Below are 26,827 nucleotides of genomic sequence, written 5' to 3'. Positions count from 1 at the left end.
TCCTGCGGCTATGTACTTTTTCCTCTATTTGGCGGCACATCAATCTGAAGTATTTTAATGTAACGATACACTCTCCTCCCCCTCCCAGACGGCGATGACGACCCGGCGGGGCTGTCCTGGGTGCCTTCCTCGCCTTCCAGTAAAGACGTGGCGTCGCCTTCGCAGATGCCCGACGGATGTTGTGACCTCGGCATGGCGACAGGTGGTGAGGAAGAAGGAGGTGCCGGCCTGCCATATCCTTGTCAATTCTGCGACAAGTCCTTCAGGTATCATATTTGACACATTTGAATTCTTAGCGACAGTCAAATGAACAGAAATGTATCTTATGCTTGAACTTAAATTGTAGGTATACAACCTTGAGTCATTCTAATGTGATTATGAATCAATTAAATGTTGTGTTAAAATGTAACCCCTTATTATTTAATTAATCTTGCTGTCCACTTCAATTGGTAAAATACAAAATTGGAACGTTTTTTCATTAGTTTTGTTCAATAAGCAAAACTCACTACTATATATATATATATTTTTTATTAATTATTATTCTTATTTTTTAAACATTTACTATGACATATAACCATGGAATATGTCAGAATCTTATTGGAACTTTATTTACTTCTTCCACTAAGCTCCAAAATTTCCTTCATCATCATAGCCAGTAAAACAAAATAATGACCGTGTTTGTACCTGTCATCCCACCTGCACATTTGTTTCACTGTGCAATTCTTTTATTCTTTTCTCCAGCCGGCTGAGTTACCTAAAACGCCACGAGCAGATCCACAGTGACAAACTGCCTTTCAAGTGCACCTTTTGCAGCCGGCTCTTTAAACACAAGCGGAGCAGAGACCGCCACGTCAAACTCCACACAGGTAGACAAGGGAATTACACTTTTTTTGTAATTATTGATAATATGGCGGCTCACCCTAACTAAATAAGACAGTTTAGAACAAACCTCATCATGGATTTAAGAGTAGTGTGAAACGAATTCTTCTTTGTAGCTCCATTCATTTTACATAGTGATTTTTTTTGGTGTGATAATTATCTAATCTTCATTTGTGAACTAATGCAGGAGACAAGAAATATAGTTGCCAAGAGTGCGAGGCTGCATTTTCCCGTTCTGACCATCTAAAGATCCATCTCAAGACTCACAGGTAAGCATATAATGTCCATTCTACTTGACCTTTTAAATGTTTGCTGTGATAGTATATTTATCTATATAAAACTCCTACTTAATAGCTCCAGCAAACCATTTAAGTGCAGCGTGTGCAAACGAGGCTTCTCCTCGACATCATCTTTGCAAAGCCACATGCAGGTACGGTATCCTGTCTTCTTGCATGTGTTTTGCTACAACTAATAATTAAATAACCTTTTTCAACTTAGTTTTTCTAATAAACTTTGCTCAAGCAGGCACACCGTAAAAACCGTGAGCATCTTGCGTTGAGGAGCGACAAGGACGGCGGCAAAAAGGGAGCCGCTGGAGAGGTGGACCTGGAGCAGGACCTTTACATGTGTGATTACTGCGAAGAGACATTCAGCCAAACTGACGAGCTGGAGAAACACGTCATGACCCGGCACCCCCAGCTGTCTGACCGAGCAGATTTGCAATGCATCCACTGTCCTGAAATATTCCTGGACGAGGCCTCGCTCCTTACTCATATTGACACGCAACACGCCAATCGCAAACACAAGTATAAGACTGCATTTCTTTTCACTCTCATTTGGGAAGAAAGACAAGGCATGTTAACTCAATGGCTGGTATTGATGGTGACTCAGTGGCACTTCCTAAAATTGTCAAATTATCAGGTGAAGACACTTAAGATATTGGACTGACACAGTGATAGAAAAAGCCATAATTTCAGAAAATCATTTTGTTGTAGTAAATGAGTAAAGAAACCAGCAGACGAGAATTGGCTACTTCTAGTACTATTTTAGCCAATTAACTGCCTGTATCCCAAATTATGCGGAGGGGTATCGGTGCTGGTATGAGCTAAAAATTGGCTGCTTGCAGGCGGTGTAATTCAATTTTTTCTAAACATGATCTTCTCCCTTATAAAGGGTCTATGAAATTCACTATTTGCCTTATTAAATACTTTGAGCATCTGTCTTTTCACATTAAGTTCATTATACTAGGTTTTGTCTGTCCCTTTATATTTACTATATATTTTAGCTCACAATAGTTGTTAAAAGTTTGGATGCCTATTGCCATCAATGGTACTGACAGATGATCCCTGAATGCCAGCCATTCCAGTTAGAATGCTTTTAATGGCTGTCAGTCAATTGAAGTGAATGAGTGACCGTCTGCTTTTTGTTATCTCCAGATGTCCTGTTTGTTTAGAACAATTCCCCTCTGTGGAAGACGTCTACTGCCACCTCGACAGCCACCGGCAGCCTGACTCTTCTAATCACAGTGCCGCCAGCCCTGATCCTGCATTGGGGAGTGTGGCTTCAATGAGTTCGGCAACTCCGGACTCCAGTGCCAGCCTGGAGAGAGGATCCACCCCTGATTCCACTCTGAAGCCCGGCCAGGGCAGCGAACGGGGACGAAGAAGAGGCAACGACAGCAGCGAGGATTTGGGGATAAGCTTAGTGCATCCGGGTGGAGGTACGTCCTGAACAAGCTATCTCTCTGACATTCCCTTAACGTACTCGACAAAGTTCGCTTAAACGTACAATTCACTGTCTATCTCCATAGGTGGAGGAGGAAACTGGGCTAAAGTAACATACTCTTGTCCTTACTGCTCAAAGAGAGACTTCAATAGCCTGGCAGTGTTAGAGATCCATTTAAAAACCATCCATGTCGACAAACCACAGCAGAGCCACACGTGTCAGCTCTGCCTGGACACTCTGCCGACACTCTACAATCTCAATGAGCATGTGCGCAAAGCTCACCGTTCCAGCGGAGGAACTGCAAGCCCCGCAGCAGCGGCTTTCCCCCTTCTGCAGTTCACTAATGTGACAGCATTCCATTGTAACTACTGCCCCGATATGTTCAGCGATATTAACTCATTGCAAGAACATATTCGAGTGTCTCACTGTCTGCCTGGTGGGATTTTGGCAGGTTCCACCACATTAGGTAAGAAATATACGATCAGGAAGTAAATGCTAAATAAATGGTTATGCTTGAGATTTTGAGGTATGGATGATTTCATGGAGACGTATTGAGGAAAACGTCACGGCGCCACTTAGCTGCTTTGATACAATGGAACTATGGCCCTTCAATGCTTTAGGGGAATTAAACACCATAAAAGATTTCTGTGAGATTCAGAATGATCGAATCAAATTGTTTATATCCCCAATTGTTGTAAGAACAGTCAATGCAATTTTCTCATCCACTTACTTAAAGTGAATCAGTGTGCAAGTTGTTCCTATATTGATCTGCAGTTTGATGGCGGCACATGGGAGATCGTTACTTTTTGTTTATGGTATTTTCTTGTCATTGTTCAAATAAGAATGATCTTGGCTGAGCTTCATTAAGCACAGCCATATCAAAATGAATTGTTTTTTTTCTCCATAGAGGGGAATCACGCCTTCTTCTGCAACCAATGTTCCATGGGATTCCTGACAGAGTCTTCATTGACCGAACACATTCAACAGACTCATTGCAACTCGGCTGTAGGGGGTGGAGCAACCTCTGGGGGAGCGCTGGCTAAACTTGAGTCTCCAGTACTACAGTCTGCATCCCAATCATTCATGGAGGTAAAAACACAAAACTATACATACTATGGAAATTTAAAGTACAACCCTTTGTCTGTTTAGCATTGAGATGCTTTCTCATTAGACCACCAAATCCAATGTAGCTGCCGAGTTTATTATCTACTTAATTTCCCCTGTGGGAAAAATGGAGTATGTCTACTGAAAAGTTATGTTGTGTATAGGGGAGCTTGACCATTTTTCCTTCTATGCTCTAAGGACATTCTAAGTTGATTTTGTACATGCAGGTTTATTCTTGCCCATACTGCACCAACTCTCCAATCTTCGGGTCACTCCTCAAGCTCACAAAGCACATAAAGGAGAACCACAAGAACATTCCGTTGGCTAACAACAAGAGACAGGCAAAGGTTGCTGACCTTAGCCCCGCTTCCTCCGATGTAGAGATCTCCTCCCCAAAACGGCACCGCCTCGGAGGGGACTCCACGCCTTCGGTAGGGAGCAATGGGGACTATCCATGCAACCAGTGCGATATGCGATTTGCCAGCTTTGAGGGTTTCCAAGCCCACCTGAAGTCGCACCTGGAGATGCTTCTAAGGCGCCAATCGTGCCCCCAGTGTAACAAAGAGGACTTTGAATCCCAGGAGGCCTTGCTTCAACACCTGACTGTGCACTACATGACTACATCTACTCAGTACATGTGTGAAAGCTGTGATAAGCAGTTCTCCTCAGTGGATGATTTGCAGAAACACTTGCTGGACATGCACACCTTTGTGCTGTACCACTGTACACTCTGCCAAGAAGTCTTTGACTCCAAGGTCTCCATACAGGTGAAAAAACTTTTACTATGGATGAGTAATGTTATTTGAATCATTCTTTAAGCTGTTTGGATAAAAAAAAAGGTGTATAATGATCTTAATTTGTTCTTTAGGTTCATTTGGCAGTGAAGCACAGCAATGAAAAGAAGCTATTCCGCTGTACAGCCTGCGCATGGGACTTCAGGAAAGAGACAGAACTTCAGCTCCACGTTAAGCATAACCATGTGGGCCAGAGGTCAGGCCTCCCAGGAGGGCTCAGTGCAGGTATGACTGCCAGTCTATATATGATGTGGGAATTATTTGGTTACTTTTAAAAATATGAACCAGAAGAAAATGGCAAACTTTGGTGAAGGATAGTTTGAAAGTTGTAGTAATAACACCAGTCTATATAGGTCTGTAAGACCGTTAGATAAACTATGAATCCATTTTCCAATCTGTTTTTCCCCTGCTCAAGGTCTTAAGCCCAGGAAGTGCATCTTCTGTGGCGAGACATTTGGAACAGAGGTGGAGCTACAGTGTCACATCACCACTCATAGCAAGAAATTCACATGCCGCTTCTGTGGCAAATCCTTCCACGCCATTTCACTGCTAGAAAGACACCTCCGGGAGAAGCACTGCATCTTTGACGGGGCTAACGTCACTGGCAACGGAGGTGGCACGGGCAGCAGTGGTAGCCAGAATGGTACACCGAACGGACTGACTCAGTCTGTGAAGAGAGGAGGCAACACGGGCGGCGGTGGCCCGGGTGCTGGCGAAAGGACGACTGTGGCGACGGAGCAGGCCGACCTTCAAAGCATTTTGTTGAAGAACAGCAACGCCAGTGGAGGTGGAGATACAGCAAACAGTCACGAAGCCAGTGGCGGTGAGGAGGAGCTGGACAATTCTGAGCCCATGTATGCCTGCGACATTTGTGGTGCTGCCTACACCATGGAGTCCCTTCTTCAGAACCATCGGCTGCGTGACCATAACATCAGACCAGGAGAAGATGATGCCGGTTTGAGCTTCTTTCCTTCAAATGCACGTTTTGTTAAAAATCTAAGGTTATTTGTTCTGACGTGTCAACTGTGAACTTGACTAACAGGTACTCGGAAAAAGAAGGCCGACTTCATCAAGGGGAACCACAAGTGCAACATCTGTTCCAGAACTTTCTTCTCCGAGACTGGGCTTCGTGAGCATGCACAGACGCACCGTGGACCCGCCAAGCATTACATGTGTCCCATATGTGGCGAACGATTCCCTTCTCTGTTAACCCTGACAGAACACAAGGTATCTTATCACTATTGATTTACACAGTAGACTCTTTATTATTTCGTTTTTGTTTTTTTCCTGGAAGATCATGAGCACGATTTTAATCTCAACTATGGTAACATATTTCCTATACCTTACACTACCCAGGTGACCCACAGTAAGAGCCTGGACACAGGAACCTGTCGAATCTGTAAAATGCCTCTGCACAGTGAGGAGGAGTTTATCGAGCACTGCCAGATGCACCCTGACCTGCGAAACTCCCTTACGGGCTTCCGCTGCGTTGTCTGCATGCAGACCGTTACTTCCACTCTGGAACTTAAGATCCACGGCACTTTCCACATGCAGAAACTGTCCGCTGGTTCGAGTCTTGGAGGAACCGGAGCGACCTCTGGGAACGGAGCGGGGAACAATTCCACATCATCCTCTCCCAACGGGCAGCTGCAACATCACAAGCTGTATAAGTGCGCCTTCTGTTTAAAGGAGTTTAAAAACAAAGGCGAGCTGGTCAAGCTTGATGTCAATGGCCTGCCTTATGGACTTTGCGCCAGCTGCATGAGCAGGTAATAAAAAGGCTCTTATGGAGTATTATAATTAGTACCGCCTTCACCTGTATTAGTTTTGACTGGAGGATATTGAATTTTCAATTCCATCAGGGGTACAAATGGCCAGAGTCCCAACCAAGGAGGGACACACACGCCTGGAGACACACAGGGAGAGAAACCTGTGTCTGGGCTCAGGTGTCCCGAGTGTGGGGTAAAGTTTGAAAGCCTGGAAGACTTGGAGAACCACGTCCAGACAGATCACCCCGAGGTCAGCCCTGACACGAGTTCAGCAGGAAAGAAGCCCGAAGCTTCACCTGCACCTAAGGTGAGATGTGAATAATTTTAACTGTCATTTTGAGGCAAAAACAATAACAAGCAATTGTACACCGTGTAACTTAATTTGGAAATGTAGCAAATAGAAAAGAGAATTTGGGAATTGATGTGGTCAATCTTCCTCTAGAACATAAGTGTTGCTATGTTGGACAATTATTGTTTTCTGCAGCTTGCATGCGTGAGTGTGCAGAGGGGATTTGTGCTGTTTTTGTCCACTGGTTTCTGTGGCAATGGCATGCTGTGGCATGATGGGAGCTATGTACTCTACTTGATATTGCCAGTTAGGCTCACTGGGACCAGACGCATGTCTGTATTTGAGCATGTATTGGTGTGTGTGTGTGGGGGGCACTTTTCAGAGACCCTCTCTCTTTATAACACCATTGTTTCGGTATAGTCTGACAGTACATAGATGTCCAAATAGGATAGTGGTGTGTGTTTTTGTGTACGTGTGCATGATTGTCTATCAAGGGGCAAATGACAAAGACAGTGGTATTGGGGCCTTTGTGTATTTTGTTTGTGCATGAATGATCACTGTGTGCAATGAATGAGTAAACAGACCTTTTGCTTCTTTCTAGCTTTTTCTAATGGTTTGGTATCATCATTTCTCTCCTGTACACACATTCTTTATACAGATATTCAATTCTACTTATTTCAGGATTTTAGAGTGATTAGCATTCATTGTCTTAGCGTGTAATCGTTATAATGCTCATGAATCTCACGTTAAAACCGTCATTATTTTTAAGTTTGTGTGTGTTGACAATTAATATTAAGAAAACCATTTTTCCCAATTGTGTTTGACAGAAAAAGACCTACCAGTGTATTAAGTGCCAAATGACGTTTGAGACGGAACGGGAGATCCAGATTCATGTTGCAAATCACATGATCGGTGAGTGAACCCCATCTTTCCCGTTTATTAGCATTCCCTTCGTGTGCACGTCTGGGAATGCATATTTGTCTCTGTGTGTTATGTCATTCAGTAAATGAATGGCAGTGAAATGTATGCTCTTCTTCACTGATCTAATATCATACATATACATAATATCAGGAAACACGTACACAGTAAATGACATTTGCAAAGACAATTTTCTTCTCTTCAAACTAAAAATGCTACCCTATCATCTCTGTCGCCATGGAGATGAACAAAGTGGACTGATGAGTGCTTCTCAAGGGAAGAAAAAAAACATTTGTGAAAGAAGCTGCGAGTGTTCATTTGCTGACATCACTCAACATTTTCCAGTAACATCTGGAGACATGATGAGCATTGTAACCCACCGCTTGAGTCATTTTGACATATTTCCCTGCCACACACACACACACACACCCATTGATACACAACCTTACCTTCGCAAGATACACAAAAACCTTATGCCATTTTCTCTTGACCACTTCTGATTGTATACTGGACTCTCTACTGCTTCACTTCAATTTGCTAATTTCCTTATATTCTTTAATATCTCTGCTAAGACTTCCACTTAGCCATTGCTCTCTCCATTCTCTCATTAGTTGTAATTTTCTTCTTGCTTCTTATTTGACTCACTTACACAGACACACACATGGTCGTAGTAGTTTGGATTTATTCAAATACTATTTGTGTGAAAGTAATTAACAAATTGCTGCTTTAAAATGAAGCTGTGACTGTGACCTCATCTCATTTTCCTAACCGCTTCATCCTCATTAGTATCCTGGCTGACTCCGGGCCAGAGGCGGGGGACACCCTGAATCGGTGGCCAGCCAATCACAGAGCACAAGGAGACAGACAACCATGCACACTCATACCTAGGGGCAATTTAGAGTGTCCAATCAGCCTATCATGCATGTTTTTGGAATGTGGGAGGAAACCGGTGTACCCGGAGGAAACCTACACAGGCCCGGGGAGTAAATGCAACCTCCACACAGGTGGCCCCACCTGGATTTGAACCCAGGATTCACACTGTGAGGGCGAGGGCTAACCACTCGTGACACCCGTCCACCTGACTATGACCTGTGACTCATAATGACACAATTTTGACACATACATGTTGTAACTACCACCCTCCAAGCCCAAAGCAAATGAAGAAATACATTCTTATTTTTTGATTCGCGCTAACTATCGATAACGCTACCAATCAAAGATGAGAAAAGACGTGTCAAATGTGTAACTTATCAAAGCACTGACTGGCTGTGGAGAGAAGATCAAGGCCAGTAATGTGACTGTCACATGGCTCCATGGGTAATACATGATGCCCCCTGTGGCCCTGTTAATTACGCTGTCAGATAAAGAGTGAAAGAGACAACATTCGGCAGATAGAGAAAGGAGAAGTCCGTTGTTTCATTTCAGAAGGGAAGCCAATCGGAGCACGTGTTTTTCTTGCATTGAACTTTTTTTTCACAACTGAACAAATTGCTTCAATTTGAACGCAATTACTTGAGTGTCTTTCCATGGTCCCTAAGTGCTTATAAACAAGTTGCTGGTTACCACATTAAAATAGAATTGTCCTAAGCAAGTGTTGCTTTATTCTATTAGGGTCGCTTCATTGAATAATTCGTAAAATAAGATAGCATTTAGCAAGTTTAAAGGAATCCTCAATGATTTTTGAATCTACCAATGTTTTTATTGACGGTTTGGTTTTCCTTGTCAACGTTCAAGGGTTGTGATTATGTCATTGGCCATCATTTTTCCCCTTTTTGAGTGTACAGTGGCACAGCAAAGTCCTCTCGCATTCCCAGTATTGCAAGCAGACATTAATGTCGCCCTAATATCCCCCAATCTGAATTCCTCAGCATGATGTCTGACCTCTACTATACTTGTAGACACCCTCTTAATATGTATGTTTTCTCTCTCTTATAATACACATGCTTAACATCAAGTAATGTGCACTCTCTGACCACATACTGAGTAATTCATTCGCTCCCCACTTGTGCTGCTTCTAATCAGTACAACTCACTAATTAGCATATTGATTGTGACCATTGTTTTTGCATAGTCCAGTAATCCTGTGCATGAAATTTTCCTTTTTAGAATATAATTGTTTTACTTTTAGTATTAGCTCATTTTTAACTAGGTTTTTTTTTTGGGCGGGGGGGTGCTTTTCTCTAAAATTCACTAGACTTATTGGTAATTTTCCTTTCATACACTGTATGTGGATGACTAGTCTTTAGGACAGTCCTTTATGTAATAACCCATTGCCCTCCGTCCCCAAACACACTCACAACATTAACAGTACATATTACTAACCGTGACCATTCTCTCCTCCACTCTCCCCAACCCTACCTGCCATCGGGACGGCCCGTAGAAGAGCCCACCTGTCGGCAAGGTTTGTCCCCTTTCTGTCTCACCCTCTGAGCAAGGCAGCAAGCATTCTACTGCCTCACTGGCCACCCATCAGCATTTCATTGACAATTTATGACTTGCTATGCCTAATTTAATATGCCCCCCCCCCCTATCTTGTTTCTCAACCACACTGCATGATGTGTTGAGCAAACTTTAAACCAGCATTGTGGCAGTACTGTAGATGTCCTTTATAATGGAAAAGTTATCTAACACATTGACAGAGTGAGAGCTGATTATAGTCCTTCACATCCACACTCCCGATCCTACCTGCATGCTTCATTGTCCTTCCAACTCCATTTACCCGCACACTCACGCAGACACACAAACAATATTTGGTTGTTCCCTCACCTGGATTTCCCAGTGGACTGAGCTCACTAATGATGTGTCTTTCGGATGAACGTTACTATTTTCATTAATGTTCTGACACTAGCTGTCCTTACCTAATCCCATTCTACTGATGACTTCTTAATCACCTGTAGCTCTTGGGCAGTGTTTCTCAACGTTTCCTCAAGCCAAAGTCACATATATTTAAATGAGGACAATATCATTAGCATGCACAAACAAAAAATTACCAACGTGTGCATAAAGTATGATGAAATAATCAGGTCTCATTTTATTCTCACCATTGCTCATTGAGTGGAGTACATTTATTATATATAGTACACCCTCTCAAAATCAGTCCATCTAATTGAGCCGACCATTTTAATATATTTATAAGTTGAATTGAGGCACTATCATTCATAAAATGAAAAATATTTTAAGGGGGTTGTTTTTTTTCTCTATATATACTACACACGTATATATGTGGGTGGCATGTATTCAAAGGGTTTGCTTGCCCAGCTCACAGTTCTGAGATCGAGGGTTCTGACCTTCTTGTGTGGATTTTGCATGTATTTCCCGTGCTGGCCAATGGCAGAGCGACAAAGAGACCACCAACCATTCACGCTCACACTCATACCTAGAAACAATTTAGAGTGTTCAACCAGTATACTGTACTGTATGTCTTTGCGAAGGCGCAAAATATAGGCCCTTTTTATTTGTTGTTGTTGTTTTTGTTTTTACATTCATAAAACCCAATGTGGGATGTAAGCCCATAAATAAACACAACAGACTGCTTTCTATGTGGGTGCCATTTAACATCAGTCAACCTGTTGTCATCCACTCTATTAGCCTGCAGTGAAATCACTGAAGCGCTTGAGTTGTGATGTCTGTCTTCTGTCTAAGCAGCCATCCCAGAGCTGGTGTCTCTCTGCTTCACTGTCCTCTGGACTTAACCTTCCTTTTACACTTGTGCATGAATACACTGAACAATATGTTTGTGTATGCGTGTGTCTGTGTGTGTGTATGTGTCCCGATAAGCATGGTCTGTCCTGGTTACTTTTTGTGTCGCTGAAGACTTAATGAGGCGCGTAAGAGGCTTTTAGAGTGAAAGGAGGTGGATAATGTGGTGCACAGTTCATTCATGTAGCGCGTGTGTGTGTCTTTGCTACCAGCTAGACACATTGGTGTTTTCTTCTGCTGTGCCACACCTGAACTAATAAGCCTTAGACTAATCTGCCTTTTTTCTCTTGGTGTGTGACTTCACTAATGCTCTGTACTTAAGAAAACACTTAGGCTCACCAGTCTTACATGAAATTGATATCACAACAAGCACAGGGAGATTTACCAACGTTCCTCAACAGCAACTATCAAAGCAGACTAAAATCTTAAATAAACTGGGGGGAAAAAGGTACTTAAGAAACATGGCTAATCCCATCATAGGCACAAGCGTCCAGTCTGAGAGACTTTGAACTGCCACAGGAAATGTCCTGTCTCTGTGGATATGTGTAAATGACTTGTTGTTTCTTAAAAGATTGAAGCATTAAAAGCAATTTTATACACTGACCCCCAATTGCACTCTCTGCAGTAGTCTATTAATTGAGAGCTTTAGAGCCAAAACGCTTGAAAATGAACCAACTTTCTCGCTAAAGTGGCACAAGTAGTTGTTCTCCCTCCTTACAAAACCATTAAACATTTTTTAGACGTCATGGATGCCATTGGGTTGTGACCAAGTCAAGATGTCCCCAGCCTACCACCCAAAGTTGGCTGGGATAGCCTCAATGACACTTTTAAGGATAAGTGGAATGGAAAAAGAAAAAATACATACTTTTTACATACATTGACCAATACATTAGGATATAACATTCAATTTCAATGATGTAATTTTTCATCAAGTTGAACTCCGTTTGGAAAATAAAGAAAACACGCCATCACAGTATAAAAGAAAAGTTTTATTTTGATCATTTTTACAATATTTTCTTAATTGAAGCAGTAAATCTAAATGGGCTCAAGTGCATCATGCCAGTTTTCATGTCACACCATGTTTTCATGTTTTTAAAAAAAACTTAAAAAGAAAAGCCAAATATTGTTTCCTTTCAACTAAAAATTTGTCATTGAATTTTAATGTTTTTAATATTATATTTGAACATTTCTCCAATTAATATTTAAACAATTTGTTCTTTTAATAGTTGTCAACACAATCTTATACTGGTGAGACTTTTTCCAACCTGGTTTAACCCCCTTATCCATTTTCTCCATCTATTTATCCATCCAAACCCCTTCCTCTTTTTTTCCCATCTTACCTCGCCACCTGGAGCTAGCGAGCCGTGACACCAGTGGGAGGGAACAACAGTGAAGGGACAAGGGACTGAGAAGGGAGGATCACAGGGGTTAGATGAAGGGAGAAAAAAGAAGGGAAAGATAAAAGATGATATGAGGCTGATTGAAAATTAAATAAGATCTGAGATTTTCTCTCATAGAATCAACCATCTTGATCATATATTTATCCTTAAGTTTGTTGAATTCTCCATTGTGTTTCAAACGTTTGAAAACACAACAGACACCCACGACCCAGTATGCACTTCTGCTGCAATTGTCTAGAACATTGCTCACATTAAAAGTCAACTACAAATGTACCTACACCACTAGAGAAGAGTTGCTGGTATCTCCATTTGTAAATTTGTGTGTGTGTGTTGAAAACAGAGAACATGCAGGACCCCAGGAGAGCTCATTTTGTCGTCTTCTCGCTTGATTTACTTCTTTCTTCTGCTGTTTATTACCAGTCATTACAAGCTGTTTGGAAACCTAATAGGACACGTTGACAAATAGACAGGAGAGACATAAACAGTATAGTCAGTAGAACACACTCAAGTCTGGCGTGCCAGCAAACTTGTACCTGGGAGGATATTTGTACCTAGAGGAACACTTAAATGTTCTTGCATGTAAAAGTAGTGTCCTTTGAGTTTCTTGTGTCATTTTCATGCATTTATTTTCATGAAACTTTCAAGTATTGTATTGTGACGACTATATAGCTGACATACTTGCATTCCCCGATTGTTTTCTCGCTCTTAACGCAAGCCGTCCAGGTGTGGCAGCGCCAGCTGCGAAACAACAATTACACACACATACACATATGCTCAAAACATGCTGTAGTTTTTCTCCTTGGCGAGGCGATTTGCCTGCATGCACCTCATAGACAGAGGCCAAGCAACAATTAACTCATTGCTTAATTCGCTAAGTATTTTGAATTCATTTTCTGCCATGACAGGCGCATCTGCCACAGCTGGTAGGGAGGCGGCAATGTGTATGAGTGTGTATGTGTTTGTATGGAAGAGAATCTGCTTCCATACAATTGTAATTGGGCTTACTTTTATCAGACCACCCAGGGTTGAGCTCAAAAGGACACTCACTTTGTTCTTGTTGTTGAGAAGACTAACTAAATTTGCTACTTCTCTATGGGCTTGTTTGTTTGTTTTTAGCTCTTCATAGTGTATCGTTAGATATAACAGTGAAACACTAGATTGTATGGCTTTCATCAAGCGTTTCATTTTTTTTTGTTGGAACAGTACCACATGGTTTGACAGTTACCTTCAAATGCCCATGGCATATGTTCAATTGTTTGGTTTTTCTCAAGGCACACTGCGTGCATATCATGTCACATAATATGAAATGCATCGGGATTTGTGATCGCATTTATTTGAGTCAACTTTTGAACTCGTGAAGGCTCTCACTGCGGTGCGGCTATGTTGTTTAGTGTTACCATGCTATTAAACAAATAAGGTAAGACAAAGGAAGTTAAAATAGCTCTTCCTCACATTCAGGTATAAAAATATATTAGATAAAGAGGAGCATGTAGTAAAGGGATACACCTTTCTGAATGATGAACATGAAGGAAGGAAAGGATGGAGAACAGAGAGGCAGGAGAGTAATTTGCGACTGCTTTTGGCTTGCTCTCAGTCCTCTTGCTGAGCAGCTGGACTTCATTAATGGCCTGTGTTAATTACATGGATCGAGTGCACATACAGCGTATGTGCCTATATAAGTACAGAAACACAGTTACACATGCACACTCACTCACACACACTTGCATTCAGGGTCACCTTGCTAGCCAGCCTTGATTGAACCAGCAGAGTGATTGGTGGATTGTGCTAGGTACTCAGACATCTTGACCATTCATATTTGGCATCATGTCACGGGGTAAAATGATTAGATCCATCAGGGTTTATGATGTTTTTCAATATGTACACCTATTGTGCATACGTTGGACTTTTGGGCCTATGGTTGATGGTTGTTTCAGTGTGGATCAAGCAATGTATATCAAATGTGAAGTAATTGATATGTTACGTCAGCTATCATGAGTGAAGATTAAAAGATGTTGATTTTTAACGGCTACTTCCCAAGTTGTGCTCAAGGCAAGATTCACAATATGTTGCAGATCCCATAAAAGGAAAGGAGAAAAAAAAAGCAGCACCAGCACAGCAGGAGATGGAATGCAAAGCCATGCTGGGAGTGGTTGAAGGGGGTCGTGTTTGACTCTTAATTACCTAGCACAGTATAGGAGATTCCAGTATGGAAAGGGAGGAATAGAAGAAGAATAACAGTATATGTTGACACTCTTATCCGTTGTCTCTAAGCAGATGTCGACCAGGCTTTTCTCTTTATTGCTGTTCAGGCCTTGTGTGACATAAACACACACACACACACACACACACACAAACACACACACACACACACACACACACACACACACACTCACTCACACACACACACACACACACACACACACACACACACATATCATCTGGGATAAATCAATGCATTCTGCTTTCAGTAATTTCCCATGGTATTTTTTTTTCCTCTCGGGTGAGTGAGGTGACAAAGCCAACCAGGGGAGAGAATCTCTTACTTTCTGTTCTGCTGTTCTAAGCTGTTGTTTGAATTTTTATGTCCTCTCTTCTCGTTTGTTTCCTCTGTGTTTTCGCTTTTTATAGGCTTTCTTTTAACATGGAATTGGGGTCCTCATTTTACGACTGCGTTCCAATACTGGGAGGGGTGACATAACCAGAATTTTTCTGCAATACAAATGCAGAAGTGCAGGTGGTAAATATTTGTAAAATATTCTTAAGGAAAATAAGCCCAATACTTTTTATGCTACTACTTTCATAACCTCTAAAACCTCAGACGTCAGAACAGTTAAAAGTAGGACAATGTTGTGCTAGAGAATGGTCACTACACTTGAATCCAGATCTTTCCTAGCAATCAAGTTGGTGTTCTGCATCCCCTCTTATCATTTGTCCTGGATGAGAGCTTCTCATTGGCGACTGATCCAGCCCACTAATCGTGGATGGCGAGCAACTAAATCGCCATTGCCAAATACACACACACACTCGCCGTAGTGCATTAGTGTGTACAAACATGGACATCCGTCTGGAAATACACACGCTGAGATGCTCTCTTATGCAGGCTAACACACAGCCAGTGCTGCAAGCTGGACTCAAACGGACACACATCAGTGCATCCAAACACAACATGGGTACACATGTATTCACGTAACACTCGGTATGTTCCCCGCTGCATCGCCCCCGGTGCTATGCTCCCTCTCTGCTCTGTGCCGTACCACCACCTCCTCGTCGTCCTCCTCCTTCGCCCTCCTCCCCCGCCTCCTCCGTCTCCCAGTACATCTGGCACGCTCAGCTGCCGAGGAGCAACATAATTATCCCACCGGAGACGCGCGCTCGTGCAAAGCGTACACATACATTGTGAGGAAAGCTCACACGCGCGTGTCTTCGGCGATCCGCGCTGCTCCCTGCTGCTCTTCGTCACTATCGGGGCTTCATTAGAGTGCGTGCAAGAGTGTGTTGATGCATGGTACTTTTGGATGGCATCCAGATGTTTTTCTTTATAGTTGAAGAGTTGGATGTGTCCTAGATGCAACTGCCCATCTCTCTTCTAACTCATTCCCTACCATTGACGGTTGCCATCCAATCCTTTTGAACTGGGAATGCTAGCAAAGAAGGATCAGATTTCAGTGCCATTAGCAGTGTTGGACATCAAAATACTCTTAATTGGTTGATTAATCACAATGATCATTCACTACTAGCCTTGCAGTCGGAATGGATGTGGCATCTATATCACATTTGAGTTCAGAATCTGGTCTTGGATATATATGTGTGCTGTTAATGTCATCGTATGGCTTTTTTATAGGCCATTAACCAACAGTTGACTTAAGAAAGACACAACTATAGCCAAAATAATATCAAATAAAAATCATATATAGAATATCATTATAAACACCAACAACCCAAAGACTGGGAGTTTTAAAGTTGCTATGGCTAAATCACACTCAACACAAAGTATAAGTATGAAAAAAGTAAAGCATTTGGCTCAGGTTTGAATGATGTATCCAGGTGAATGTTTTTTTCTGATGTAAAACTGCCTTGAAGTGAATGTCCCTTGAAAAAGCACACTATTGTTTTCATGCCCGGCTGCCGCCAAGGGGTGCCAAATTTATACCCCTCTACTAGCCGACAAAATGTTGGAGGCGAGTATTAGTGTGTCCTTAATTATACTGAACCTTGATCCATGCTTTCATAGTGTGATTAGTTGTCAGGCACTTGTGTGGGTGTGTGTCAGACTCCCATACAACCTGCTGTGGTGGCTCACGGTACTGTTGTGTTTGACTCCCAATGTCATTATATCCCAGGCTTACCGCAGCGCCAAAAGCAACTGGGCTTTATAAAAGTGTCGAGAGACACCGCCCACACTTAAAAAAATATATAAAAAAATGATAGCCAACATATGCATGTTTTCAGCGCCGCAGGTGACTAAAAAGCACCAGTTCTATGAATGACGTCCAGGGATCTAATCATGCAAGCAATCTAGCATTGTAGACCTACTCAATTTTAAAGCAAACTTTACTCTTGAAACCAAAACTGCTAGCTATTTGACTCATAGTCCATTACCAACCTGCTATCTTTTCAATCACTTGTTCTTTTTAGACCAGTCATTACCATGACAGGACTCATGGTATTACTTTCACACTGCTTTTTTTGTTAGATATACTGTTAAAAACTCAAATAATCAAGAATAAGCAGCCTTCAAAGTTTTTATGATACTATTTTTTTTTCTTTTAACATTACAACTAATGCAACAATATACCCTAAAAAAATCCTAATGTGACATTATGCCGTTCCATCAATATGTCGCTGTAAAGAACGTTTGAGCTCGAATTTCTCGATTAAAATTTGGACAAATGGCTTATCGGATCAATAGCTTACCGCCAGCGATATTTGGTATCATTGCATGTCCTCCTCATTAACACGGCAGGCTGTCGTCTCCATGGATTTGAATTATTCATACAGCCGAACCATCACAAATGTGTGTGCACAAGTAAACACATATACACACATTGGGAGTGCAGTCTTACCGTTTGTTTTCTCATCCTCAATCCAATATTTGCTTTGGTTGAAAACTGGCAAGCAAAATTGCATATTGAAATCAAAAACACAAAATGTTTTGCAGTAGACACATCTGTTCTTGCGGTTAAAACCCTAATGCAGGCAAGTGAATAAATTGTCTTCGGGCATACACTATGCCTGTTTTTTTTTATTGATAATAAACCAACTTTGAATGTAATAATAGGCATGCAAAATGTAGTACCGATACTGTAACTGCTAACCACTTGACCACCTTTATTAAAAGCTCTTGATAAAGAAATAAATAATAAAAAATACAGCACAAGTTTTATTTACTAAAATGTTTTATTCATTTTTTTTCATTAACCAAAATAAAACTGGCGCATATGTACTCAATTAATTATTGTTAAGGTACACTCATGCTACATTTCGCATTAAACATCAACATCTTCCTTTTAAAGTCAGTTCAAGCCAAGCTGCGCTATAATTCAACACTTGTTGCTATGGCACACATTTCATATTCTAGTAATGACGCACAAGTACCTGTTTAGTATGTGACACAGTATTGGGAGTCTTACACTCCAGGAGAATCCAGATGAGATAGGCATGTGTTTGCATGAATGTTTTTGTGTGTGCGGGTGTAGTCGAGGGTGGGAGGCTCAGTTTGCCCCCAGGCACTCGGTCCTTAGTGTTTGGCTAAGGGGATGCAGAGCGACCCTCATCCTTGCCCTGATCAATGTGCATGCCGTGTGGGTGTGTGGAGATGTGTATATTGTATATCTCGTTAGCACAGAGTGGAGAGGAGTCCGGGGAATGATACTTTTCTTGCCAAGGGATATGCTTGGTCCCACCACCTGAATTTATCAGACATATTAACACACACACACACATACTCATTGACCCCGTCTACCGTCATTTCATTTTTTTCCACCCCCCTCCCACATACAGATTGAATATGCACAGCAGTCCCAATGTGCTGCAGGAACACTAAGGTTTTAGCATAAGTTGGGTCATACAATACTTATTCCCCAATGGTAAGGTGCCATTTTATTTAGACTAATCATACTTAAGTTCATGCAAAATAAAGAAAACAATATTCAGAGTCAATCTTTTCAAAAGCACATGGGTTGCACATTTACCAGTCATGACAGACTGCCAGCTGTGTGAACTCAACAGATGGATCATGCAAAAAAGTGGGCTGTATATAGGAGTAAATTGCGAGTGTGTGTTTGTAAATCAGATGTCATTCCAAGGTGCGACAGTGTGAAAGTGGCCTGTCTCATTATCAAGGACACCTTTAATTACAGCAGCAGGTTGTCCTGTGTTTGTAGGGTTATGTATTAATAAACATGTGATGTTAGTATGGTGGACAAACGGTTGGCTTACCCACCTTACAGTATCTGATCATAGGTTTAGACACTTGTTAGGCTTTGTGTGAGCGTATCTCATACTATTGTTTTTCAATGCTTCAACCATGTGGTATTTGAGTTTTAAGTCCACCTTTCAATCTTTCTTCTTTTTACTTAACTCCCCTCCTTTTTCTTCTGCTAAAAGAACTGGAAATGGGAAGCGGTAGGGTTAGGAATTGGCAGTCCAACCACTGAAAGCATGGACTCCTACTGGGGTTTAGGCTGCACAAATCCACACACACATATTTTTATGTATACACATACACAAGCCGGTCCCCAAGGGTGGAACCTCAACACTGTGTGTACAGTGAGCAGCTGTAAGGCCAACGGACGCTTACTGTACTTCTTTGTTCAGTGCTGGCTTTGCTCCACAGAAACTCTCTTCCTTTTTTCGTCTTTCGTTTTCATCACTCAAGCTGTCTTTCACTTGTTTGTTCCAATGGTATAACTCATTCACTAAATTCATGTGTCTGGATTTTTTTCTGAAGAGAAGCAATAGTGAATGGTGTCTGTTTAGTTTAACTGTCTGTTCAGAAACCCCAACAGGAAGCCTCCTCCTCCTCCAATTTCTGAGGAGTTCAAACAAGACAGGCTGTTATGCCTTTCACATTCATACAGTCAACATTGGTGCTAAACCAAGCTTCTCTTTGTCTACATTTCATGTTGTGGCTATGTGTGCACACTCTGTGTCTGGCTGGGTTTTTTTTGCAGTGTATGACAGTGTGTAATGCTTCCAACCCTTAGGCTCATTTCTTGGTGACATGCACATCTCTGTTGTGCGTGTGTATTTGCCTTGTGTCAGTTTATCTATGGAGCCGTTTTCACAAAGACGCTGTGACAGCAATCTGCAACAATTATGTTGGTGGATGGCGTTGCATTTTGACGGCGATGGTCAATCTGGAGAGCAAAGTCTCTAGATTTAGAGTGCAGGCTTCAGAGTAGAATTTCAATTGCAGGGCTTGTTCTGAAACTAAATGAATTAACACCAAAGCAAACTATTTTGCTGAAATGACATCACCGTACAGTGCACGCCATTTTGCCATCCGCCATCGCTGTCATGTTGTCTTTGATAATTGCCACTGCCGCTTTGTGTTTTGTATTTATCCTTTCCCTTTAATTGTTAATATTAAACCACATTTCACTTCTGAATTAAGCTTCATCTGTCAATGTAGAAAAGATATTCCCGGTATACCTGTTTAAGGAAAGTCATACTATAAATTAGTCATTAAGTCGAAATGACATCAAATGAGCACGTAAATGGCCAACATGATTAAAATAATTCCTTTGCATGATTCAAGGCACATCCAATATGGTCGCCAAATACAAATTAGCATAACTATGCCAAAGCAGTAAGCACCAAGCCTTCACTGTGTATAGCTGACTCCCAGTCAAGCCGAACCTGCATACACTGTAGAGTATACACACAGTCTTTTCGTTTCAGGGTAAACCCCTTGGTGAATTGATAAATTAATTACTCTGGGATGAGTGTATACCTGTGTAACAAAGGTTTTGTGTTGTGTGTGGTGCTAGTAAAGCCCTAATGGGGTAGACCGCGTGTGTTTATGTGCTCCCAGGCCACTGTTTATCGCTAAGCGAGCTGGAACTAATTTACTAATTGAGTTTTGTGATGGAAGAGAAGAGTGGGAAAGTGGGCTTGAAAATAAAGACTTGGGGCCGACGCAAACTTGGCACATTGGGAAAAGAAAGTCGGAAAAAAGATGGCATGGACTAGTTGCTCATGTGCATTCTGCCGTGCTACTACTTGGCATCCTATCAATGTCTGTGAGCGTAAATCTGCTGTGTTACTGACAGGGGCTTCTCAAGCCTGCTGCCATATTATAAAGAAGGCTGTCATATCACTCAATTCATACCAGCAGGACATGACAAGATAGGCATTAGGAGTATGATCGAAGTATGTTCTGAATTAAATATTATTCATACCGCTCTCATTTTTGCGTGGAAGACCTGACTTACTTACAGCTAGACTATGGTGCACAATAGTAAACAAAAACAGACTAGAAGGAAGGATGCCAGTATTAACTGGAGGTTGCGAAGAAGACAACGGGGAGACACTGTGAGCGTTTGCTTGGAGGAGGTGAGCTAAGGGTGGGTCTGGTGAGGGAGGTGAAGGGGGTGTTTTGGCTGGAGTTGTAAGGAGAGTCATGTCAGTACCAGCTGCTTCTGTTTTCGTATTTCCCAGAATCCCTGAGGGGCAATGACCCAGGGATTTCGACAAAGTTCATTCTTAATATATTGCAAAGTAGAGAGAGGAACTACATCTCTTCTATTCAATCCTTATCGTTCTTTCTAAATACTTGGGATCCGAATTTTTAGATGGTAGACATGAGGTCAATCTGGGTAAATGTCGGACACTGTCAACGAGTTGGAAGTTGATTTACTAATTGGGCATTAGGTGAGTACTAAAGCACATTAACGCTATTTGGCTCTAACATAGCTTAATAATAGTGTTTTAAAAAAAATCAGTTGAGATGATTGACTTAAGTCTCCCCTACACCCGTAACCAGGTTAGCATAGTACAAACTTTTGCCCTCAACAATGTTCAGATTGTTGAGGTTTCCTTTCTTTTTTTCTCCCTCTTGATCTTTATGCCTTCATCCCCAGTCCCCTACTCCGCTTAGCTCACCGCAGCCACCTCCGCATCACCCCCATCTCAGCAGTCCTCCTGTTCTGCTCATCTCTCTTCCCTCCATCTCTCCATCCCACCCAGGGAGCGCAAATCCCTCTTTTCCTAGGTAGGAGTGTAGGGAGGAGTGGTGTGGCTTAGATCTCAGCCCCCCACATCATCCCTTCATCAGACCCCCTCCTGCCACTCTTCCTACCCCCCACCCATCCACTGCACGTGTTCATGTTAAATTATGTTTTTATGCCTCTCTTCCATCCCTTTTTTATTTTTTTTTATTACATAGCTTCCCTTGGCTTTTCCCTATTACCATTCCATTTTCATTCTTCTGTTGAGCCACTCGGTACACTTCTTCAGTGGATATGCATCTAATTGGAACATAATCAATCCATGTATTTACATAATTATTCATGTTATTTATTTATTTGCTAATAACTGCCAACTTGGCCTCATAAGACATTTCTATCATGTTGGACATCTGGTTTAAACAAGATAGGAGTAAAGCTTTTTGTCCCATACTATAAAAACACCATCTACGATTACTGTATCACATTAATGAGTCTGAATTGTTAAGTTGTGTAAAATGATAGCAGAGATATATATATTTTTTTACTTTTTTTCTTTCTATAGAAAGTAAACACCCACACTGTGTCATATTTGTCCCTCTTTGGTTGTAGCCATGTCCCTCACACTTTCCCAACCCCCACTGTTACGTCCACTCTTGATCTTTCTCTACTGTATCTCTCCGGTTGGGTAAACTAGAAACAGCCATCCCGCCTAGACCTCCACCTCCTCGCTTGTTACATTTTGCTATTCCCCCTTTGCTGCCCCAGTGCCGTACCTGCCTACATTATTCCTTCTCTGCACTTTTTTTTGTTTTGAGGGAACAAGCAGGGGGTTTGTCCAGTCATTAAGATCCATTTTCTCTGTTCTTTTGTGTCTTTTAACATACTTGTGTGGCCCTGTTAATGTGAAGCCACTAACCAGATAGCTTTATTGTTTGAAAGAAAGACCGTTAAAATGAAAGAAAGCATGGAAAAGAAGAGACTCTGGTCACTGAGAGATCAGGACACAACATGTGCGCTGGTAGTTTTCAGAGAGGCTTGGTGCACAATGTGTATTCAGGCAATTAGACGCCCCATTCTGGCATCCAGCCTGTACTGTAAGCTGAATACGTACTGTATATGTAAATTGTTCGCCCACTAATACATTTAAGCAAATTTCTTTGCATCCTGAAACAGTGGGTCCATAGTGCGCCCGAAAAAAGGTTGTAATTTAAAACTGCACAATTTATGTTTTTGAAGTCAATGTTTATAAGGGATTTGACATATTGTAAGATATTGCAATCATGCTGGCTTTCTGTTTGTTTCCTAATGTTACCGGGCAGTCTCAGACTCTATTATTACGAGACATAACCTGAAAGGAATCTGTGTTTGGCTCTTCCTTCAATATACAACGATGGCTGTGTGGAATTTATTATTTCCTGCCACTTGGCTGCAAGCTCCATCTGCCAGTGATCACAGGCTAATAACTAATCATTTAGACAGTGTGATTGTTGCATGTCTGGAAACAGCTGATGTTTCCTGGGGTGATTAAACAACATTCCCTCAACCCCTTCATCATCTTTGGGCCACCCTTTCATGGTGCTCTCTTTTTGCTTTGACCCTTTTCTTTTCACTCCCTACCCTCTCCTTCCTCTTCCTCCTTATGTACCATTGCTAATCATCATTCCATGGTTTCCTCCCCAGCTGTATAACATTAGCTGATGAATGCATTAATAAAGCCCACACACTCCAATGTGAGCACACAGCAGGGCTGACGGATTCGTTTCATCGTTTTCTGTCATTAAGTCGGAAAATACAGCTCTTCATCATCATCAGTGTAAGTTATGGAGAACATTCAGAGATGGTGCTGTGTGTTTGCATAGTTAAATGTCCAAAGGCAGTTACTTCTAAACATCAGGACTCAACACGACTATTTGTTTTTGTTGTTGTTGTTGTTTTGTTGTGTCTTACTTGTTGTTTAGTTATCACTTCAGGATGGAACACAGATCTTTCCATATTTCCTGAACTACATTTTCATTGCTTTAAACTCTAACTTAAATCCATAGTGTGTGTGTTTATCATTTTGGACAGAGGGCGTAAGAAGAGCTCATTGGGAGTTTGATATCTGACAGCTGATTAAGGAAAGACAGGATACTCTGACAGGACATCTCCATGGGAATTATGGGAGATGAAACCAGGAGAGAGCCGCGGCCATAAAGTGGGGGTTGTTGGGAATAAGACCAAAAAAAGGAGAGAGCAGCCATGGCTATATCAATAAGATAACCGTGTCGTAGTAAATTAAAATGAAACCCTTCCCCCACATTTTATTTTGGGAAATTAAAACTGGCCGAATTACCAAAGGGAGCAGTGTTTTCTGGCAAAAGTGGTGACATGGAAGCTTATGCTTGAAAGCGAATGTGAAGCTACAGAGGCGAAGAGAAACAAGGTGGGAGATGAAATAGGAAGGTGGCCTGCATCCTGCTGCTTATCCTTGAACACTCTTAGGAGGTCTCTCCTTCTATATTGCCCCCACCCCCGTCGGTCACATACACACACATCTGTAGTGCCCAGCTTGCGCATGAGGGTGCTGTTGCAATTAAACTGGCGCAGCATGGTGCCCAGATTGGGGGGGATTCAGTAGGAGAAGGGAGAGAGAATGGCACACTGCATGCACACTACCACTAGAAGACAAGAAAGGAAATTCAAGTGATGTGAAGATGGTGCTGAAACAATAAATATATGATACTTCATCACATTATTCTATAACTGCAAAACAAAATTAATAGATCAGGCAGTGTATGGATTCTTCAAGTGCTATTTTAAATAATGAGAAAGTTGTTTTGATAGTGCTTCATCTTGCACAACTACTGTGACTCCGCACCACCTCCCTGCCTGCTGTGATTGGTTCTTTAATTAGTTTCTAACAAGAGCCTTGCAGGAAGGCAGTATACTGATTGGATGTCTTATCACTGTTAATTAGTTCAATTAAGTCATTAGAAGGGTCTTCTGACTTCATTTCCTGGGGCTTCGCAGGCAGCGTCCTCCACCTTTTGCGCTCTTAGTAGGATTGTAGATGGAGAGGGCGTTGATTTGACGATGCTCTTACATCATCACTGCATCTATTAAAAGAGAATAGATATCTGATGTTTATCTTATGCTACTGCTTTTCAGGTATCATTTCAGGTATTGAATAATTATTTGTGATCTTTGCCTTTAGTGGGGGAGGGAGTTGATGTAATGTTCAGGTTTGTTGTTGTTGTTGTTGAAAACGCATCTGGAACAGAGAGGGTCTCTTTTTGCCCAGATGTACTCCTATGTAGTAAAAGGTGTGTGTGTGTGTGTCGTCAATGTGTCCAGACAACAGCTGTGTATTTCAGGTGTGTTTAGACCAAAACGGACAGATTTTGATGTGGATTGAAGGTTGAGAATGATATTGGGACAAAGAGTAGAACAATGAACTAACAATACACACACACACGGAGTATCTCTGCTATGAAATCAGCCATGAGACAATGTTTGGTCGAGCATGGTTGGCTGGAGAGGCAATTAGTAAAAGCTACATGTGCATGGCTGGCTAGACAGTGGTTTTCCAACTCCAGCTGTTGTGTACCTACAAATCAGCCCATTATGTCCACGTGCGTACACGCGCCTGTGTATGCATGCGCTCCAGTTCATGCAAACAAGTGTTGATATATGCTATTATTCTAAAGACCAATTTGGTTTTACTATCTGCTTGTCACATACAGATGCTGGGCTTGAACTAATTTTACACTCTAGCAAACATTTTTTCTTGTTTTGTAACATGTGCGCAAAATGCAGGTATTCAACAACATCCCAAATGCATACTTACACCATCCATGAGAAATATTTGATCCAGTAAAATGTAGAACATTGTCACACTAGCATTACTTCCCTCAGTGTATTTAGCTTGACCATATATATGCATTGATATAGATGTAGATACAGATACAGATATATTGCTGCATAATAACCATTGAATTGCACCAAAATACGCTTTTAGAATGAGGATATGCCATGACTAGTGAAAGATTGAACATTATGTATTTTATTGATTTGGAGAAGAATTGCGGGATTAACAATAAGGCGAGCGAGTGTGTCTAAACTTACGACGACCTGATTGCTAGGATCATACATCCATAAACACACGTTTCTTTTGGAGAGGGAAGACAAAGAGTTGCTGAAGAAGAAGAAAAAGAGAGCAAAGACAATGCAACAATACCCTCTAACCACCATACTGGCGTCTCTTTGTTGGAGGTGTGTGTATGCTTAGAAGCGCTCGTGTGCGAGCATGTATTAATATTGATTTAGCATTCTGTCAGGGGGTCTTTGAACCTCACTTTCCCTGCTCAGCCCCTCGGGACATGTTGTAAAGGAGAGGCACACACATCCAGCACACACCAAGAGACGTCAAATATAATTAATGATAAAACCTGAAACCTTGACAAAGAGACACAGTCGCTGTGTCGAAAATGTGTGAGACTTTGTGAATATAAATCCATTTGTGTGTTCTTGCATCTCTGGGTGTTTGTGAGTCACAGAGACCCAGGCGATGAGAGAGAAAGAGGCTAAACTGTGATTCCCAGTAGTGACTTTGCTCTACATGTGAACTCTCTTAAGTAGGCTGGAGAACTGTTTGACTGAGCTCTCGTCTATGAGTGAGCACTTGTGTTTGTGTGTATGTGTGTGCACATCAAGCCAAATGTTTAATCCTCCATCAGCTACTTTATGATTTTTTAGCAAAGGATATATTTTTCCGTTTGATCCGCATAATGTATGCCACTGGATTGGAAGCTGGGTGAATGTAAAATAAATATATCATTTGCTCAATTGCTCTCAATGTGTTTTATGGCATATATAACAGTTTTTATTTCATAAACTGGTTGACTGTCATTGGTGGCAATAAAACATCCAATTCATTTTTTTAAGCAATTGTATGCCATTGCCATTTAAATTTGAACTCCAGTAGTAGAAGATAGATAAAACAGTGATGAGATTCCTGTTGAATAATATGATTTATCCCACTATTTGATTTGCTGTATTCAAAAAGTGCCCAAACTATAACCAGACTAGAATCAGAGAAACTA

At 41.6% G+C, this 26,827-nt stretch overlaps 1 protein-coding gene across 5 annotated transcripts in view; it reads left to right on the top strand.

Annotated features, from left to right (window-relative positions):
* The window catches only part of znf423 (zinc finger protein 423), an 83,574-nt gene that overhangs the window by 37,950 nt on the left and 18,797 nt on the right, over positions 1 to 26,827 (top strand). For 2 of the 5 annotated variants that reach the window (XM_077710618.1, XM_077710621.1), the window contains 16 exons: positions 89 to 266; positions 742 to 866; positions 1,067 to 1,148; positions 1,234 to 1,309; positions 1,402 to 1,685; positions 2,316 to 2,599; positions 2,690 to 3,070; positions 3,512 to 3,693; positions 3,936 to 4,475; positions 4,577 to 4,727; positions 4,918 to 5,457; positions 5,545 to 5,729; positions 5,859 to 6,271; positions 6,365 to 6,578; positions 7,388 to 7,472; positions 9,858 to 9,878. In XM_077710618.1, coding sequence (XP_077566744.1) covers positions 89 to 266; positions 742 to 866; positions 1,067 to 1,148; positions 1,234 to 1,309; positions 1,402 to 1,685; positions 2,316 to 2,599; positions 2,690 to 3,070; positions 3,512 to 3,693; positions 3,936 to 4,475; positions 4,577 to 4,727; positions 4,918 to 5,457; positions 5,545 to 5,729; positions 5,859 to 6,271; positions 6,365 to 6,578; positions 7,388 to 7,472; positions 9,858 to 9,878 — 3,741 coding nt within the window. The remainder of the gene's footprint in view (positions 1 to 88; positions 267 to 741; positions 867 to 1,066; positions 1,149 to 1,233; positions 1,310 to 1,401; positions 1,686 to 2,315; positions 2,600 to 2,689; positions 3,071 to 3,511; positions 3,694 to 3,935; positions 4,476 to 4,576; positions 4,728 to 4,917; positions 5,458 to 5,544; positions 5,730 to 5,858; positions 6,272 to 6,364; positions 6,579 to 7,387; positions 7,473 to 9,857; positions 9,879 to 26,827) is intronic. The other 3 variants (XM_077710620.1, XM_077710623.1, XM_077710622.1) reach the window with 3 other exon arrangements.

This window comes from Stigmatopora nigra, chromosome 2 (genome assembly GCF_051989575.1).
Source record: "Stigmatopora nigra isolate UIUO_SnigA chromosome 2, RoL_Snig_1.1, whole genome shotgun sequence".
NCBI classification, from domain to species: Eukaryota; Metazoa; Chordata; class Actinopteri; order Syngnathiformes; family Syngnathidae; genus Stigmatopora; species Stigmatopora nigra.
This window is presented reverse-complemented; position numbering and strand designations above follow the sequence as displayed.